A 19,408-nucleotide genomic window follows, 5' to 3' on the forward strand; every position below is an offset into this window, starting at 1 on the left:
TTGTGTTGTATCTACCATGATTTAAGTAATCAAAAATTATCAAAATTACATAAAAAAATAAATAAATTATCAACAACAACCTACACTAAAATATTTGCTTAAAATAAATTTTTAAAGAAAAATATAGGAGTATTTCTTTTCGAACAACTATAAACTAATGATTGGTGTTCATTTCAAGTAACATATATCGAGACCTTAATTATTTGATTAATCACAAAAATTCTTAAATATTATGGTTTCATGATGAGATCACTTCTATTAAGCTGGTGGATGTACATTTATTATTTTAAAGTGATTACTTATAATTTTAGGATGATAAATTATAAAATTAGACTTATTATATGAGTTTGTCTTATGGTAAGACGATCTCACACAAGACGAGTTGTAAATTAATCTTTTGGTTGAGTTGATTTCTTGATCTGGTATAGGAAGCGAATGCGGCACCATTAGCTTAAGTTTGACTATCCCTACGCAAATCTTTGAACCTCTCTAACACCCTAGTGTCAGAGTCCGCAACCTCATCTTCAATCAAGCAGAAAAACTCCAAGAATTTGTAATTTATTAGTGTTATACCATCAATTTTACGTAGCATTCACTTCTTGTTGTTGGTCTTGTAGATGTTATCGTTCGAGGTTGAATGTACACACAAACTGAATGGGGTCTTGTTAACTATTCATCTACATCTACTTATGTCCAAACACGTAATTATGCTTATTTGCTAAATACAAGCAATGTTGTAAAATGACCGTACTTTTGCATATAAGAAGCACAAGTGCAATGAAGACTAATGGGATTAACTATCACGTTAGTTCAAATATGTAATTATATACTGATTTGAACTGTTTATCTATAATAAACCTGACAACATGTAATAATGCCTATAAAAAATACACTTGGAAAAATTAAAACAGTAAAAATTTAATAAAAAGACAAGGTTAATTATTAGATAAAACCAACTTAAAAATTGAAAATATATGAATCATTAATAGGAAAGTAAATAAATCAATTCGTTTGGTTGTCGACTTGTTCTAGCCGATAAGCGTTGTACTTCACATGGATCTTAGTTGGGAATATGTGGTGGGTTGAGTTGTCCTCTTGATAACAAATCATCATATCATTTGGACCAAATGTAAAAGACCAGACCAATCAAAAAATTAAACGAAAACAGTGGAAAAAATACAATAATGAAGACAATTGTTTACCTTGGTTTATTTAATTAATTATTAAATATTTTGTAACGTAACTTTTCTGTACTCTCAATTAGTCTCACTTGTTTTTCGGGTGAAAATTAATTAGTAGAAAGGAAAATTGAGTTAAATGGTAAGACAAAATAAGTTATTGGATGTTGTAAATGAAATGTTAAGATGAAGAGATATACTCCCTTTGTCCCATATATTTTGTCTCATTTTTCCTTCTAATACGTCTCATTAAATTTGCCTTATTTTTATTTTTGGTTATGACCCACAATTTTACGTTAATTCTCATTCATACATTTTTTGTCTTAAAATAATTACTTATAACGTTAAAGTGATTACTTATAATTTTAAAATAATTAATTTTATAGTTACAAAGTGATTACTTATAATCTTAAAACGATCACTTACGATCTTAAAGTAATTAATTAAAATCATGGGCTAATTATATGGACCCATGTCATGGTGAGACGATCTCATACAAGACGGGTTACATATATTTAAGTTACATTTTCATCTCATTCACATGTAAATCCTCTACCACAGAATAATTTATATTTGTCATTTTTTCTTAATTTTCCTAACAAATACTTACAGGCAAATTTGGTGAGAAAAAAAAAGTATTAAGTTTGTCATAACATTAATGGAATAAGAATAAAATCATTGCTAAAAAAAAAAAGTCCAATATCAATAAAACTTACTACAATGAAAATAGTGTTAATTAACAAAAACATAGTCCCACAATACTTATTTGCTAATTGCTACTATACTTTTTTCACTTGCTATACTACTAAATTTGGCAAAAAAATAACAATAGTCTTTTTTGCCCTTACATTTTCTTTTATCTATAAATTTGTTTTATTTATTCATTTAAACCTATCTCATCATTGAGGCTATTTTAGTTTTTTTTTCTTGATAATTTTTTTTTTGTGCAAATATAGATGAGGAAGTAGTAGAATTTACTCCAATTTGTTAGGGAGTACTTTAGTCTTTAGTACTAAAAAGTATTTCCTTTTGTTTTTTTCGATTTGTATCATTTTTTATTTTAGTTGTCCAACTTATTTTAAATTAATTTTATTTAGAATAATTTCACTTTTCTTTTTTTAATTTTATTCATAAATCTATTATCTCTTTTCATTTTAACTATTCATTTTCATCAGCTATTTATATTTTATTTAATTATACAACTAAATTCTTACTTTCACTTAATTTTTCCGAAAAAATACGCAATTAAGGTGGTTGGTCGTCTGTCAGACTACTATGGAAATGGCAGGTGACATGAGGCCAACAACTGCATCAACATTTTCTAAATCATAAACGATACATGTACATCTAATACAAGAAGAGTATAAGGTCAACAATAAAAAATATTAATAAATATTTTTTTTTCCAGGAACCTCATATGTCATACAATATTAGAGTGAGTTTTTTCAATTATGACCTATATTTAATTAGGGTATTAGTGTGTCTTTTTTTCACCCCCTATACCCTATTTTGGCGGAACTTATTGGGCAGACAGTATTGTCATTCTTTTGAGTGCGTTGCTATTTCTTTTGTCCTTTTTTATATGAACTTTATCTCTTTAACTTCACTCAAATAAACTCTCCCAATTTAAACTCTACTTATTTGTATTTCAAAGCGATATAAAAAGTAAATTTGACATAAAAAATGTTGACATAACTAATTTAATGTAAAATTTAAAAAAAATTCTTAAATTTGACGATTATTTAAAAGAGCTTTAAGTAGCTAGTCCGTAGAAGTTCAAAGGTGGGGATCTCGCCACTCGATCAACGATTTATTTTTCACCTAAGATTAACATTAAATTTTCTTTATTTGAACCGACATAGCGGTTCATTATGAAACAAATTCGCTATGTCAGATAGCGGTTTATGTCATGTTATTGAGACGTAAAAGTTATAAGAATATCTCGCTGAAGTTGTAAAAAATCTTGCATTATGATATAGATTGGTATGCCTCAAAACAAAACCAAGCTATAAGCACACGTAGTTTGCTGTTTTCGTTTAATGAATTTGTTTTTGTGATTTTTTTGTGGTTTTATAACAAGGGAAAAATGAAATGTATGTGCTGATTTTTCAAACTGAAAATGGCTTGCCAAAGGTTGTTTCGATACAGATACACCACGAAACAAATCTAAGGGCTCCTAAGAACACATTCAAACTTTAGCCAAAAGAATGAAAAGCATAGGAACTTCAAATTACTTAAACTAATCCAAGTTAAAGTAAATTGCAAATAAGAACAAAGAAAATTGCTCAATAGGAAGTTTGTATTGAAAGTGTTGAATATTATCAGAAACAAGCTAAGCCTTATTTATACTTATAAGGAGATAAGCCAGCAAGAAAAAAAATAGCAAAGAATCCACTTGCAACGGCTACAAATCAGCCATACACCCACTTGCAACAGCTACAAATCAGCTATACACCCACTTGCAACAGCTACAAATCAGCTATTATTTGCAATATGTTTGACTAATCTTCAAATGATATTTTGGGGCTGACAAGTAGATAAGATCTTCATGATATATCCCTCACAATCTTCAAGAAATAATGCTGAAAATTTCAGCTGCAAGTAGTGTCTCAACGTCTTAATTTTGCTAAATATATTTTTTTAATCATCCACTTGCTGAACTTTCATATTTATATTCTTCATATTTCCTTGGTTAATTTGCTTGATATTTTCAGCTGCTTGCTTGCGTTTCAATCGCATAATATTCGACCCATGAGCAAAATTAAATACTAAACTCAAATAAAAGAAAAGTACAACTCGACTAACTAAGCATGAGAGATGATTAAGCTTGATCCTAAACCTGGCTTTAATCATCTCGAAGAAAACAAAAGACCCCAAATATTCGAAATAAAATAAACGACTTAAATAATAAAACGACCCAAATAAGAAGACTTAGTTTATGACTACGAAATTAAAGGACTTCAGTTTTGGACCTTGAATTTGAGCGTCTTCCATTTGATGCATCATTATATTGATCTTGGCTAGCTCAGCAGGACTAGATGTAGGTGATCCTACAACATCCTCCCCTTCTTTGGAAAAGCTTGACCTCAAGCTTGGTAACATGTCCTCCTCATGAAATGGAATCAAATCTGCAACATTGAAAGTAGAAGACACACCATAGCTACTAGGTAGCTCTAGTTTGTAAGCATTGTCATTTACTTTTTCCAAAATTTCGAACGGTCCATCAATTCTAGCACTTAACTTTGATTTCCTTTGTGTGGGAAACCTATCCTTTCTCAAGTAAATCCATACTAAGTCACCTTCTTTGAAAATCACTTCTTTTCTCTTTTGATCCACTCTTTCCTTAACCCTCTCATTCATTTTCTCAATCTTTTCCACAACTTGTTTATGCAACTTTTGGATCTCATTAGCTCTAGACTCGGCATCATGACTAAACTTCAAAGGTGTAGGAAAAGGCGTAAGATCTATAGGGGTTAAAGGATTAAGGCCATAAACTATAAAGAAAGGAGAAAACCCGGTTGTCTTGCTAGGAACTCGATTATAAGCAAATTCAGCATGTGGTAGCAATTGTTCCCATTGTTTAGGATTCTTAGTAATGAGGGCACGCAACAAGGTTCCTAAGGTCCTATTGGTCACTTCGGTTTGTCCATCAGTTTGGGGGTGGCTAGAACTACTAAAGTTAAGCTTGGTTCCCATCTTTTTCCACAAAGTAAGCCAAAAATGACTAAGAAACTTTGAGTCTCTATCACTTACCATACTTCTTGCTATCCCATGTAGTCTTACTATTTCTTTAAAATAAAGATTAGCAATGTTAACAGCATCATGTGTAGTATGACAAGGAATGAAATGGGCCATCTTAGAAAACCTATCAACAACAACCATAATGGAATCCTTATTGTTAGAGGTCCTAGGAAGTCCAGTTATGAAGTCTAAGCTCACATCTTCCCATGGGTTTTGTGGTGTAGGAAGAGGTTGGTAAAGACCTTGAGACGTTTTGTGGGCTTTGGCTTTTAGGCATTGCACACACCTCTTAATAATATGAATGACATCTTTAGCAAGTTTCGGCCAAAAGAAGGTCTCACTCACTAGAGCTATGGTCTTTTCTTCCCCAAAATGTCCTCCAAGTCCTCCCTCATGATATTCCTTAATTAAGGTCTCCCTAACACTATGTCTGGGCACACATAATTGATTACCTCGAAAGAGATATCCTTGAAAGAGGTAAAAAAGTCCTTGAGGTTTGTTATGACATTTCTCAAATATTTCTCCAAAATCAACATCATCAATATAACATTCTTTTAACAATTCCATCCCAACAACCTTAGTATTCAAAGTACTCAAAAGCAAGTATCTCCTAGATAAAGCATCAGCTCCGGTGTTTAATTTACCCGCTTTGTGTTTAATGGTGAAATGAAAGGTTTGTAGGAACTCGACCCACTTAGCATGTCTAGATTGAAGTTTGTGTTGGCTTTGAATGAATTTTAAGGCCTCATGGTCAGAATGTAACACAAATTCTTTTGCAATCAAATAATGTCTCCAATGTTCTAAACACCTAATAATAGCATAAAACTCTTTATCATAAGTAGAATACTTCCTTTTAGCATCATTGAGTTTTTCACTAAAGTAAGCAAGGGGTTTGTTGTTTTGAGTAAGAACACCTCCAATACCTACCCCAGATGCGTCACATTCTACTTCAAAGATATCCTCAAAATTAGGCAAAGCTAGAACAGGTGCGGTGGTAAGTTTGTCTTTGATGGTGTCAAAGGCTGCTTGTGCTTTGGAATTCCATTCTATGGTCTTATGTTTTGTGAGTTCGGTGATAGGGGCCATGATTGAACTAAAGTTTGGGACAAACCTCCTATAAAAAGAAGCTAAACCATGAAATGATCTTACTTGGTGAATGGTGGTAGGAACAGGCCAATCTCTAATAGCTTCAACTTTCTTTTCATCCGCTTTTATCCCCTCAATTGACACAATAAACCCAAGAAACTTAACTGACTCCGAAAAGAATTGACATTTCTCCAAGTTACCATATAACTTCTCCTTAGCTAGCACACTAAACACTTGACGTAAATGATCAACATGTTCATCTTCACTTTGACTATATACCAAAATATCATCAAAATAAACCACTACAAAGTTACCTAAGAAAGGCTTCAGGGTTTGGTTCATAAGTCTCATAAAGGTAGAAGGTGCATTAGATAAACCAAAGGGCATAACTAACCATTCATAAAGTCCTTCCTTAGTCTTAAATGCGGTTTTCCACTCATCCCCCTCATGGATTCTAACTTGGTGATATCCACTCCTAAGGTCAATTTTAGAAAAAACTTTCGAACCATATAAATCATCTAACAAGTCATTGAGTCTAGGTATTGGAAATCTATATTTGATGGTGATTCTATTAATGGCTCTACTGTCCACGCACATCCTCATTTCTCCATTTTTCTTAGGCACAAGTAAGGTAGGGACGGCACAAGGACTTAGGGACTCTCTAATCAAACCTTTAGCTAACAATTCATCAACTTGTCTCCTAATTTCTTCGGTCTCTTTAGGATTAGTTCTATAGGCTGGTTTGTTAGGTAATATGGAACCGGGAATGAAATCAATCTTATGTTGTATGTCCCTTTTTGGTGGAAGTCCATTAGGTATCTCAATAGGAAAAACATGCGCAAATTCATCAAGTAAAGGCACAAGCAAAGGGTGATCATGCAAAACAGATTCGGTTTCATCATTTAGCAATAACAATTCTTTTCGTTCCACAAATTCATGTTGTTCACTTTTAAGTATAGGAATCAAAGAATGAAAATTTGTTAAAGTTGCTTGTAATTTAGAATTATGGCCAGGTGCATATGGAGCTAACGTGATCTTTTTCTTATTTAAAACAAAAGTATGTGTATTTTTAAAGCCATCATGCATAACTTTTCTATCATATTGCCAAGGTCTTCCTAATAAAACATGACATGCATCCATAGGTATAACATCAAATAAAAGACTCTCCTTATAACTATTGCCTATTGAAAACAATAGTAAAACTTGAGAGTTTACAGGAATACCTTTGTTTTGATTCAACCATTGAATCATGTATGGCTCGGGGTGTGGAGTGGTGGTGAGATTAAGCTTGTCCACCATAGTCTTTGAAGCGACATTAGTGCAACTTCCTCCATCAATGATAAGCGAACAGATCTTACCTTTAACCGTACATTTTGTGTGGAATATTGCTTCCCTTTGTTGGTTTGGATCTTTGGCTTTGACCCCACTAAGAGCTCTCCGCATGACCAGTAGTTCTCCTTCATCCGGATATATCATTTCCTCATCAAGTTCCTCATTGTCAACGAAATCCTCCTCGTTTTCTTCTTGATAATCTTCAAACTCAACCAAGTTCACCATTTTTCGGTTTGGGCATTCGGAAGAAATATGTCCTAGGCCTTGACACTTAAAACATCTCCTAGGTGTGAATGAATTGGTGTTTGGTTTGGGTGTATTGGGCATGCTTAGGGGCTGCTTTGAGTTATTGTTTTGCAAAGCTTTTGAATCTTGTGAATGGGCTTTAGAATAGGAATGGGAAGTGTTCTTTTGGTAGGAATTGAAATTGGTCGTTCTTGCTGAAGTGAAACGTGAGGTTTCCTTCATTTTAGTTCTTTGTTGTTTATCCACTTTATGTGCAAGGTTAATTAAATCATCAAGGCAAGCATAAGGTTGTAATTCAACAATGTTTCTGATTTTTGAATCTAAACCATTTAAAAATCTTACCAAAGTTTGATGATCATCCTCCTTAAGGTCGCACCTCATTAACATTGTCTCGAACTCTCGACCATACTCTTCTACACTCCTGCCATCTTGTTGTAGATGTTGAAGTTTGGTGAAATTCTCTTGCATGTAGTATGAAGGCAGAAACTTTTCCTTCATTTGCTTCTTCATCTTTTCCCATGATCTAATCTTGTCTTTCCCTTCTCTTTCTCGTTTTGCACATTTGTTAGCCCACCAAGTAAAAGCATATTTGCGCAATTTTAATGCTACTATCTTTACCTTCTTTTCTTCATCCGTATTCTTGTAATCAAATACTCTTTCAACGGTTCTTACCCATTCAAGGAACTCGTCTCCATCTAATCTTCCTTCAAATTATGGAATGTCGACTCTAAGATCATCTCCACGGCTTGTTTGCCTACTAACTTTAGGACTTTCAGACTCATAATCCCCACCTTCCCTTAAGGTGCGTTTTAGGTCTAGATACTCTTTAAGTTGGGTTTGTAGGTATTTAATGGTGGCATTTTGCTCTTCAACAATTCTGCTCAAATCACTTGTTTCTCCTTCACCACTTTGAGACATGGTGTTATGCTTTGTGAATGAACGAAATTAAGGCTCGGAGCGTAGCCTTGGCTCTGATACCAAGATGATATAGATTGGTATGCCTCAAAACAAAACCAAGCTATAAGCACACGTAGTTTGCTGTTTTCGTTTAATGAATTTGTTTTTGTGATTTTTTTGTGGTTTTATAACAAGGGAAAAATGAAATGTATGTGCTGATTTTTCAAACTGAAAATGGCTTGCCAAAGGTTGTTTCGATACAGATACACCACGAAACAAATCTAAGGGCTCCTAAGAACACATTCAAACTTTAGCCAAAAGAATGAAAAGCATAGGAACTTCAAATTACTTAAACTAATCCAAGTTAAAGTAAATTGCAAATAAGAACAAAGAAAATTGCTCAATAGGAAGTTTGTATTGAAAGTGTTGAATATTATCAGAAACAAGCTAAGCCTTATTTATACTTATAAGGAGATAAGCCAGCAAGAAAAAAAATAGCAAAGAATCCACTTGCAACGGCTACAAATCAGCCATACACCCACTTGCAACAGCTACAAATCAGCTATACACCCACTTGCAACAGCTACAAATCAGCTATTATTTGCAATATGTTTGACTAATCTTCAAATGATATTTTGGGGCTGACAAGTAGATAAGATCTTCATGATATATCCCTCACAATCTTCAAGAAATAATGCTGAAAATTTCAGCTGCAAGTAGTGTCTCAACGTCTTAATTTTGCTAAATATATTTTTTTAATCATCCACTTGCTGAACTTTCATATTTATATTCTTCATATTTCCTTGGTTAATTTGCTTGATATTTTCAGCTGCTTGCTTGCGTTTCAATCGCATAATATTCGACCCATGAGCAAAATTAAATACTAAACTCAAATAAAAGAAAAGTACAACTCGACTAACTAAGCATGAGAGATGATTAAGCTTGATCCTAAACCTGGCTTTAATCATCTCGAAGAAAACAAAAGACCCCAAATATTCGAAATAAAATAAACGACTTAAATAATAAAACGACCCAAATAAGAAGACTTAGTTTATGACTACGAAATTAAAGGACTTCAGTTTTGGACCTTGAATTTGAGCGTCTTCCATTTGATGCATCATTATATTGATCTTGGCTAGCTCAGCAGGACTAGATGTAGGTGATCCTACAACACATTAGAACCAAAATAATATCTTATTTTCACCTCATTTTAAAGCGTAATGATAAAGTATCAGCTAGTTATAAATAAATTCATACAACAGAAAAATTATTAAAAGTTTATATATAGATAACCCAAAAACAAATTGTTTATAGTTTCGAGTAATACATAGAAACCTAAAAGTGAAAGTCGACGTCCTCATTTCCTTGGGCTAGTGGAGAAGGAACTCAATGTAGATCCTTACCTAATTGAATCAAGTAATGGTGCTTGATGTCGATATGGTAGTAAGCGCGTGGTACAATAGCTGATGGATGAGGTGGAGGAGATACATGCGTGTGTAATGAATGGAGATAGAGCATATGAGAATTGTGGGCGTGGATAAGGAGCTCGTAATCTAAGAGAAGGAATACTTCTCGATGAAGTAAATGCGTGGGAAGATGAAGTGTAAGGTAGGATGAGATGACCATGTCCAACTTGTTATAAAGCATCCATCATTAGGGTGTTCTTGTTCTCTATCATCTAGGCATACATCAGACATCTCATTTTCGCTGATAGGAAAATTTTCATGTCTAATATTGCGTGTGCACGTGGCACAACATAAGCCATAATACACAGAAACTTTAAATTTAAGATAATCATTGTCGTTTTATGTTGCTTCTTTTATTATTAAGTTGGCTAACCCTAGCGCACGGGACTGGTCCATTATATAGTGCACTCTAGTTTGGTCTTGACTGCCGAACACTCTAGAACTGCTCGACAAACTAATTCCTGTCATTTAATTTTTCTCGCGCAATGGACTAGTATCAGTTATCAGTATAATTTTCAAAGGTTACTTCGTTCGTTTGATGCTAATTGTATGTGTTTTAATTAAGTGATTATGTATAGTATGTCGTAATCAAATCATGATTGTAATTCTCATGGTAATGGGCATTGAGCTCTTTGCCGTTTTGGAAACAACTTTAGTATATTCAGAGGCGGAATTAAGGGTATTCGGATAGGCACTGCACAACACTTAAGTTTGTTAGAAAAACTGATATAATATAAAATAAGAGAATAAGTTAGATGAGTTGCTAAATTTTTTTATGCTATTGCTATCTAAAGCAACTAAGATCTAATCCCACTTACGACAACTTTTGCCTTTTTTTTTCACAAATTGTTGTGACAGACAATCTCTCCGAAAAACACATTAGATTTATGAGTTAAATAGCCCAATTACGTTTTACGGTTGTGTCTTTAAGAGACGGTCTATCACAGAGTTTTTTTTTTTATTTTTTATTTTTTGATTTTCTAAACGAGTAAAACCCTAACATTTCCTCATTAAGATTTTGCCTACTTCCCCCTCCCGGACTCATGACTCTGAAGTCCCAAACTTCCTACTGATCTCCTCCCTTCTTCCGCAGACGGCTAGGCTCCGGTCACCGCCTCATTGGTAGCCACTCGCAAAGACTCCAGTCTCCAGACTCCGCTCTCCGTCCTGCAGGGCCACTGGGTACAGGTAACAGGCCATATGTGTTTTCACTCATACTCAATTCTATTGATTGAATTTGTTTCAATTTCTAGTCTTTTCCATCTATTTCAAATCTTTCAATTTGTTCAATTTCTTAGTTTGTTTCAATCCACATTGTAATGCGTTTTTATCTTTTTTTAATATTGAATTAGTTCCATTTTCTTTCAATTTGTTTTTTTGATATATAATAGTTCTTGGTAATTGGTAATAATAGTTTCAGTAGGTATTAGAATTCTAAAATGTAGCAAAACTATAATGATGAATTTTGATTTGATTTGATTTAATTGAAAGGTGTGCTGCGTAAATTAATTGCATCATCAATTTGAAACAGTAGGGTCTATTTTCTTTTTTTGATTTGATTGAACTGAAAAAATGGGTAGTTATTTGTGGATTAATGGTGAATTTTGAATAAATTCGAAGGCCTAATAGTTTAATAGTGGATTAAACTGGCAAATGATATATTATGCACCATTTTCAAAATATGAAGAATGGGCGTGAAAAATTAGCATAAATAAAACGTTATTGTAGGTAATTTTTTTATTTATATTGTAGACGTCACTTGATTTTTTCTGGATTTGCTACTGAGTACATTCATACATGGAAATTTCTTAAGTTAAGCTTGTCTTCTGTCATTCTGTGTTTTTTTTTGTAAAAGTAAGGTTTGGAATAGCAAGAGTTTATCAAGCTATACAAATATTTTGAGCCTTAGGATCAGTGGATGGTTCGGGTTAAGGCTTCTTGGTTTGCTAGTAACACCAATGCTCATGAACTAGTACAAAGTTTTGGAGATACAATTCAAGTTATCATTAGTTTGGCATCGTACTGATTATAAAATCTGGTTTTGATGAATAAATAAAAGTGAATTATAGTCATCCTCTTGCATAGTAGGCTTGTTTGACTTGGTCCTTTTAAAACTTAGGAGTTAGGACATTGTGACGAAAAGTGTTGCAAAGTAACATCACCAATTGTTTGCAATTGCAAGTACCTTGCCTTTTTTGCTTTACAAGTTGTGGCTTAGGAACCATGCAGAAGGTCAACCTCCAGGAAGGAATTATTAAAGATAATGTGTCTACCTTACCTTGGTCCTAGACTTTCAGTTATTGACTTTGATGTTGTCAAAAATTCATATTAGTTTGGTTTTTTGATATTATAATGACTTTTTAATCATGAACGTTTCTTTTTTATGTGAAGTTAGAGATGATATCTCCTATTTAGCATTGATTAGACACAAAGAGAAGGTTAGTCTACAATTTTCCTTAGACATACTCAAGAAAACTATGGGATTTTAAAGCTACTTTAGAGAAAAATGTCTAAAAGTCCTTGTGGCTTGTTTGGTAACAAGTGATAAACAGTGGCAATGATTAAATTTTTGTGTAAGTTTACATGAAAAGTAGCATGTTGTTCTCATGAAATAGAACTCTATCTTTAAAAATGTGCTTTTCTTCACAATATTTAATTCTCATCAAATACTACAAACGGTAATGGATGAAATTTTTTATTGTAAAGAAAAAGAAATCTTTGGAGTTAGGTAAGCATGAGCATGAACTTTCATATGTAACTTTCTTTGCAAAATTACACTAAAATTTTATTACTAATGATTCAAATTTGTATCTTGTCCTTTTTTATAAGTTTATCAAGAGAAGATTACAACTATAAGGCATTGCATTGAGTCATCCACTAAGGAGGCTTTTCAAACTCTTTAACTCTCCCTTCAATACTTCCTTAATGCCTCTCTTAATTGCCATCCTAAATGATGCCTAAAACTAGTTGTAGCAACCCACATATTTCAAGTTATTACATGAATTGTTATTGGATTAAATATGAAATTAAACACTTCATTCAAGCTAGGAAGTAACAACCATATCAATGACTTCAATGATGATCGATTACCAAGTATGATTCCCATCATGGAAGTGAAAATCATTCTTCCATCTTAAAGTTAGACGCCTTTATTCAAGACCACACCATGATGACTTCTTCCATTAAATAACCGCCCAAGTAAATCCAACATTGATGATAAATCACACCATGTCTCTTCTTCTTGTAAGGAGTGAATAGACGTCCCCTTTTGAACTTCTTTGGACGTCTAAATGGTTGCACCCTTAGAGCTTGTAATACCTTTTTAATTATTTCTATAATGACGCGCATTGCATCATTTATAACTCCTATTGTTTTTGATGATTGTAAACGATATGTTTATTTGAATGTTGCTATGTATTGCCATGAATTGCCCAATGCTTGTAGTCCCTAGAGCTTCTATTTTTACAACATTCGATTATCCCAATGCCATTAATTGGCTCTCACCTAGGATGGAGTTTGGGCTTTTAGGAGTCGGATGTATGCAACATTACACTTGTTAGTGATAACAAAAAGGTTGTTTTTGATTGACCCTTGTTATTTTTTAGCAAACATTTTCAACTTCGCAGAAATAAGAGGTGCACATAATTAATAAGTCGTTTTACTACAGTCCATTATAATCGGAAAAAAAACTTCCCTAGGTAACAAACAATTTGGACGAACTTATGTATCTGGTTGTAGCTCCTTTTTCTTCCTCTGGATGCACCAATCTCTATGGACGTCGAATTTACTTTGAGTCGTGCTTGATGCCTCTTGGACTTGTAATGTAACCATGCTATTGTCTCTTATGTTTGCTGCCCTTTTTATGTAGTCTGGTGTTCTTGAATTAAGACACCTTTGGACTTATCTTTATTGGAAATCTATCTTGGGCATGACAAGATCTATTATCAAATGACATTGGAGTAATGAAATGTTATGTTGTTGCACTGCCGATTTGCTAGCCTAAAGAATTTAATAACATTTTGTTATCTGAGTTTCACGTGAAAAGTATGAAAATTGAAACTTTTTTCCGAAAACACTACTTGTTTGTTGTTGAAGGACATCTTTTAATCACTCATGGCGTCAATTGGTCAACCACCATCATCAGTAAAGAAACGTGATGCTCCAGCCACAAGAGAAGGGGACCAACTCATCATTACTCCGCTAGGTGCAGGCAATGAAGTGGGGCGCTCTTGTGTTTATATGTCCTACAAGGGAAAGACTGTTTTGGTAAGAGCTACTTAAATAGTTTATACCATCTTAAGAACTGGATGGTTCTACCTTCTCTATTTATTTTCTTATGGTTTCTTATACCTGCTATTATTCCCTGTTCCAGTTTGATTGTGGTATCCACCCTGCTTATTCCGGCATGTCCGCTTTGCCTTACTTTGATGAGATTGATCCTTCAACAATCGATGTTCTTCTGGTGACACAGTATGTTCTCTTTGCTAGTTTTTTTAGCTACTGTGGTTGTGTTTCGTTTTGGTAGATGGTGTCATGGTGCCTTTGGGCCCGTCAGGGAGATACATGCTTTTTTGTTGTTTCTTTCTTTATGGTACTAGATTTTTATTTAATTTCTTATAAACATTGCTACTTCACTTCTGCAGTTTTCACTTAGATCATGCGGCATCCCTTCCATATTTTTTAGAAAAGGTCTGTATATTGTGAACTCTACTATTTTACTTGAGATATTGTTGTACTGGTATTAAGTTGCTGTTTTTCGACCTATTATCAGACAACATTCAAAGGCAAAGTTTACATGACTCATGCAACTAAAGCTATCTACAGATTGCTTTTGTCTGATTATATCAAAGTCAGCAAAATTTCAGTTGAAGATATGTTGTTTGATGAGCAAGATATTCTTCGCTCTATGGACAGAATTGAGGTTGGTTTTCTCTTTAAACTGCAATCTGATAATCTTTGGGAATTATCAAAATGATTTAGCGTTTGCCATTATGTTACTTTTGTGTGATATAATTCTGCAGTGTTTTTTGGTACGGTACCTAACGTGCATCTTACTTCCGGTTCGGCAACTCCTTTTCATTTGGCTTGATCTTCATGTATATGCTGTTTCAATTGACGTTAGTCTTTTTAGGAATAGATTGAATATAAATGGCTACTAATATGGTTATATCGTGTTTAAGCCTTTGATAGCTTCTTTGATCACAGAAACAATAACATCACCAATATGAGCATATCGATGATTGCTGGCTCCTATAAATAGAAAACAATCAATTCTAGCTCCTCGCTTTTGTCTGCTACATTAGACAAATAAATGCAAAATTGAATCGCATTTTTCCACAATAAGAATAATCTAACCTTTTATTATCCCAACTTTTGATTAACCATGAGTAATCCCATTAATTGCTAAAAAAAGGATAAATAAAATAAAAAATCAAAATTCCTAAAAATTAGAAGTTAAAATCAATAGAATAAACTTACTTGATTTTTAATTTTTTTTATTCTACAATTTTTTATAATTTAATTTTTAATTATTTTTTTTTTTATGCAAAATGACTTGCTCTATAGGTAAGAGGTTACCTTGGTACATTCTTAGCAAACACCCTCTAAAGTTGAGATTATTCATGTTTACTCCAAAGTTAGGATTATTGTAGGGAAATCAGTAAAAGGTTGAATTATTCTGCGTAATTTTTTTAAAATTTTTATCTGTTCTTTCAATGCAAAAATAAATGCGAAGGGTGCAAAAGAAAAGAAGTATTGTTTCTCCAAAAAAATGCCACTTGGTGTTATCCAGAAAAATCGTTTCCTTTAGTTCTATATTCTTAGCCAGAAATAATGAATTGAGTTTGTAAAGGCATTTTTGATGCTGTTATTGTGATAGCCTTTTGGGCTACATTTTCTGCCACTGCTTATTTGATCAAGTATTTGACTGAGTTTGACCCTAGGTTGATGGCAAATGGAGGCTGAATTAAGTGCTGTTTGCATTTTAGAACATCTAACGATGCATAGAGTCTACTTTTTACTCATTCTGTCCCACATTAGTTGATTCATATAATAGTTTTGGCTTAATTTTAGATTTGTAGGGTTGGCCGGTGAAATGTTGTGGTTAGAGGTTGAATTCTAGGGATGTATCTTATAATTGTATTTTAGTTGCTGTACCTAATTAGAATATGTGGTGTAAATGTATTAAATTATGTTGAATGAACTTGATTGGCTTAATGAGTGAAATGCAGTAGTTAAGCAAAGATAATATCTAGGTTTAAGATGGTGAAAAATAGATGGAAATTGTCATTAAGTGACTCTTACGTAGGTCCTCACCCGTAAAGGAAATGCATCATTTAATTGAGATGACCTTAAAAGAAACGTATAAAATTGTTTTGGACGGGTGGAGTATTTCAGATTGTATTCCATTGAAAACAAAACTTTTTTTTTTTGACTATTTTCCTGCATCGACCCTATACCTTCTTTTGACCTTTCACCTTGCCTTATTATTGCTTCTGAATATTGCTATTATTTATTCAACACTGTTGTTCTGCTCAATTACCATCATTATCATTACCATCGTGCTTGTGATCTCTTCATGGATAATATCACGATCATTATTATTTTTTGGTATTTTTGTTGTCTCTTTTATCATCGCTTTTGTCATTATTCCCAGTAGTGTTCTTAATGTTACTAGAGGTTGGACCCTGAATAAGTGTAGTTATATCATTTGGAGATGAAATAAGTGGTTAACAAGTGGTAATATTTACATGGTTTTATTTGCACTCCAAACTTGGACTATTGTAGTGTACTTGATCGAGGCCTTGTTATTCATTCCTCTGTAGCATATATTATTGTGAAAATGCAGTCTGACATGAACTTAACATGCATCTATTCTAGGTTATTGATTTTCATCAAACTTTGGAAGTAAATGGAATTCGTTTCTGGTGTTACACCGCTGGCCATGTCCTTGGTGCAGCCATGTTCATGGTGGACATTGCGGGAGTGAGAGTGCTTTATACAGGTGACTATTCACGTGAAGAAGATAGACATCTGCGTACTGCTGAGACTCCGCAGTTCTCTCCTGATATCTGTATAATTGAATCCACTTATGGTGTTCAGCTTCATCAACCTAGGCACATTAGAGAGAAACGTTTCACTGATGTTATACACTCAACCGTTGCCCAAGGGGGTCGTGTCCTTATTCCAGCATTTGCTCTTGGTCGAGCCCAAGAATTATTGTTAATTCTTGACGAGTATTGGGCGAATCACCCTGAACTTCATAACATCCCCATATATTATGCTTCTCCTCTTGCCAAAAGATGCATGGCTGTCTATCAGACCTACATAAATGCGATGAATGATAGGATTCGCAGCCAATTTGCAAACTCAAACCCCTTTGACTTCAAGCACATATCTCCACTCAAGAGCATCGAAAACTTTGAGGATGTTGGTCCATCTGTGGTGATGGCCAGCCCTGGTGGGCTTCAAAGTGGGCTATCGAGACAGCTATTTGACGCGTGGTGTTCTGACAAGAAGAATGCATGTGTCATTCCTGGGTATGTTGTTGAAGGAACACTAGCGAAAACTATCATAAACGAACCAAAAGAAGTTACCCTTATGAACGGTCTTGCAGCTCCTCTCAATATGCAGGTCCATTACATATCCTTTTCTGCTCATGCTGATTTTGCCCAAACAAGTGCTTTCCTCAAGGAACTTATGCCTCCCAACATTATACTTGTTCATGGAGAAGCCAATGAAATGGGAAGACTGAAGCAGAATCTAATCAGCATGTTCTCTGACGGGAACACTAAAATTATGTCTCCTAAGAACTGCCAGTCCGTTGAACTGCATTTCAGTTCTGAAAAAATGGCGAAAACCATAGGAAGGCTTGCTGAAAAAACCCCAGAAGTCGGTGAAACCGTGAGTGGCTTATTGGTGAAGAAAGGTTTCACTTACCAGATCATGGCCCCTGAAGATCTTCATGTATTCTCTCAGCTATGCACAGCTAACGTTAACCAACGGATTACTATTCCTTACTCAGGTGCTCTTGCTGTTTTGAAGCACCGACTCAAGCAGATATACGAGAGTGTTGAATCTGGGGTCGATGCAGATTCCGACATTCCAACTTTACGGGTACACGACTCGGTCACTATAAAGCAAGAATCAGAAAAGCATATATCATTACACTGGACTGCTGATCCAATCAGTGACATGGTCTCGGATTCTATAGTGGCTATGGTTCTGAATATGAACAAAGAGATGTCCAAGATTGTAGTAGAATCAGATTCGGATTATGTAAAAAGCGAAGAAGAAAATCAGAAGAAGATGGAGAAGGTTGTTAATGCACTACTGGTGTCTTTGTTTGGAGACGTGAAGCTAGGCGAAGACGGGAGGTTGGTTATCACCGTTGACAGCAATGTAGCTTATCTCGACAAAAAGAGTGGTGACGTGGAGAGTGAAAACGAAACTCTCAAGGAAAGAGTAAAAACAGCATTTCGACGAATAGATACTTCTGTTAAGCCTATTCCTCCACGTCCTGCATAGTTTACTCTTTTTTTTCCTCCTTTTATGGAATGGCGTCTCGTAGATCAACCAAGCTTTGCAGATTGACTCTACTTATTCTGCTAACACCCCTTTAGTTTTGTTGATTATAACTGAATACAGGGTCGAGTTTTGTGGGCAGCTTGTAGTATGTCTGTATGTGATCTTAATGGTTAATGTCCATTGTTGTGCATTTCTCTCTGCTAATTAAACTTAATAACTATCAAGCCTTTAAATTCTCGTCTTTTCTGGATCTAATTGAAATTGATGCATCGTCAGATTTTTTTTTTCAAAGATGATAAGATTCTTAGCAAATCTCCCCTGCTTCATTACATTTCTCTCTTAACGCCAACATTTTGGTGCTATTAAATATGTTGTTAATTTGGAGTAAATTTTTATCTTTTTTCAATATGAAAAAGAAAAGGGTAATAAAAATTGAATATAAACCTTATTTACCAACTTTCCTTGGTTCTGTGGTTTGAAAAATTTTCTTAAATCAGGTCTAAGGATCGAGAGTTGGTACATATGAAAAGATGCAAAATTTTCTTGAAGAAATACCTATTCTAACTAGATACAACTAAGTTTTATCCCCTTTGTCTCATACATTTAACATTATTTGTAAATAGATAAATTTTCTTGTAAAATACGGATGTTATAAATATTTACTGATATGAATAATGATGTTATTTTATAAAATTAATTCATTTATAATATAAACTTAATCATTTTATTGTTTGTATTTGTTATGATATTATCATTATCAAAGGGAATAAATAATTTATAATAGAATAATATTAAAACGTACACTTATAGTAATTATTGATAATTGAGACAAATAAAATTTAAAAAGTCTTAACTATGATAGATAGTTGGGAGGATTACTTGAGAAAATAGCCAAATTGGTTTATATAAGGAAATATAGTATTTTAATAGATTATT

At 33.8% G+C, this 19,408-nt stretch overlaps 1 protein-coding gene across 1 annotated transcript; it reads left to right on the forward strand.

Moving 5' to 3' along the window:
* Window positions 1-10,945: 10,945 nt before the first annotated feature.
* On the forward strand, window positions 10,946-18,763 carry LOC130820471 (cleavage and polyadenylation specificity factor subunit 3-I-like). The gene is made up of 6 exons (XM_057685859.1): window positions 10,946-11,134; window positions 14,042-14,212; window positions 14,319-14,416; window positions 14,590-14,635; window positions 14,718-14,867; window positions 16,826-18,763. The coding sequence occupies exons 2-6, from the start codon at window positions 14,060-14,062 to the stop codon at window positions 18,470-18,472; spliced, it is 2,094 nt and encodes a 697-aa protein (XP_057541842.1). The 5' UTR covers window positions 10,946-11,134; window positions 14,042-14,059; the 3' UTR covers window positions 18,473-18,763.
* The last annotated feature ends 645 nt before the right edge of the window (window positions 18,764-19,408 follow it).

The sequence above is a fragment of the Amaranthus tricolor genome, chromosome 8, assembly GCF_026212465.1.
Source record: "Amaranthus tricolor cultivar Red isolate AtriRed21 chromosome 8, ASM2621246v1, whole genome shotgun sequence".
Lineage (NCBI taxonomy): Eukaryota > Viridiplantae > Streptophyta > Magnoliopsida > Caryophyllales > Amaranthaceae > Amaranthus > Amaranthus tricolor.

Bases quoted from the DNA above. Each gene is read 5' to 3' on its own strand.
- LOC130820471 (XM_057685859.1), top strand. From the start codon at position 14,060: ATGGCGTCAATTGGTCAACCACCATCATCAGTAAAGAAACGTGATGCT. The intron at 14,636-14,717 runs GTCTGTATATTG...ACCTATTATCAG, and splicing joins TTCCATATTTTTTAGAAAAG to ACAACATTCAAAGGCAAAGT. The intron at 14,868-16,825 runs GTTGGTTTTCTC...CATCTATTCTAG, and splicing joins GCTCTATGGACAGAATTGAG to GTTATTGATTTTCATCAAAC.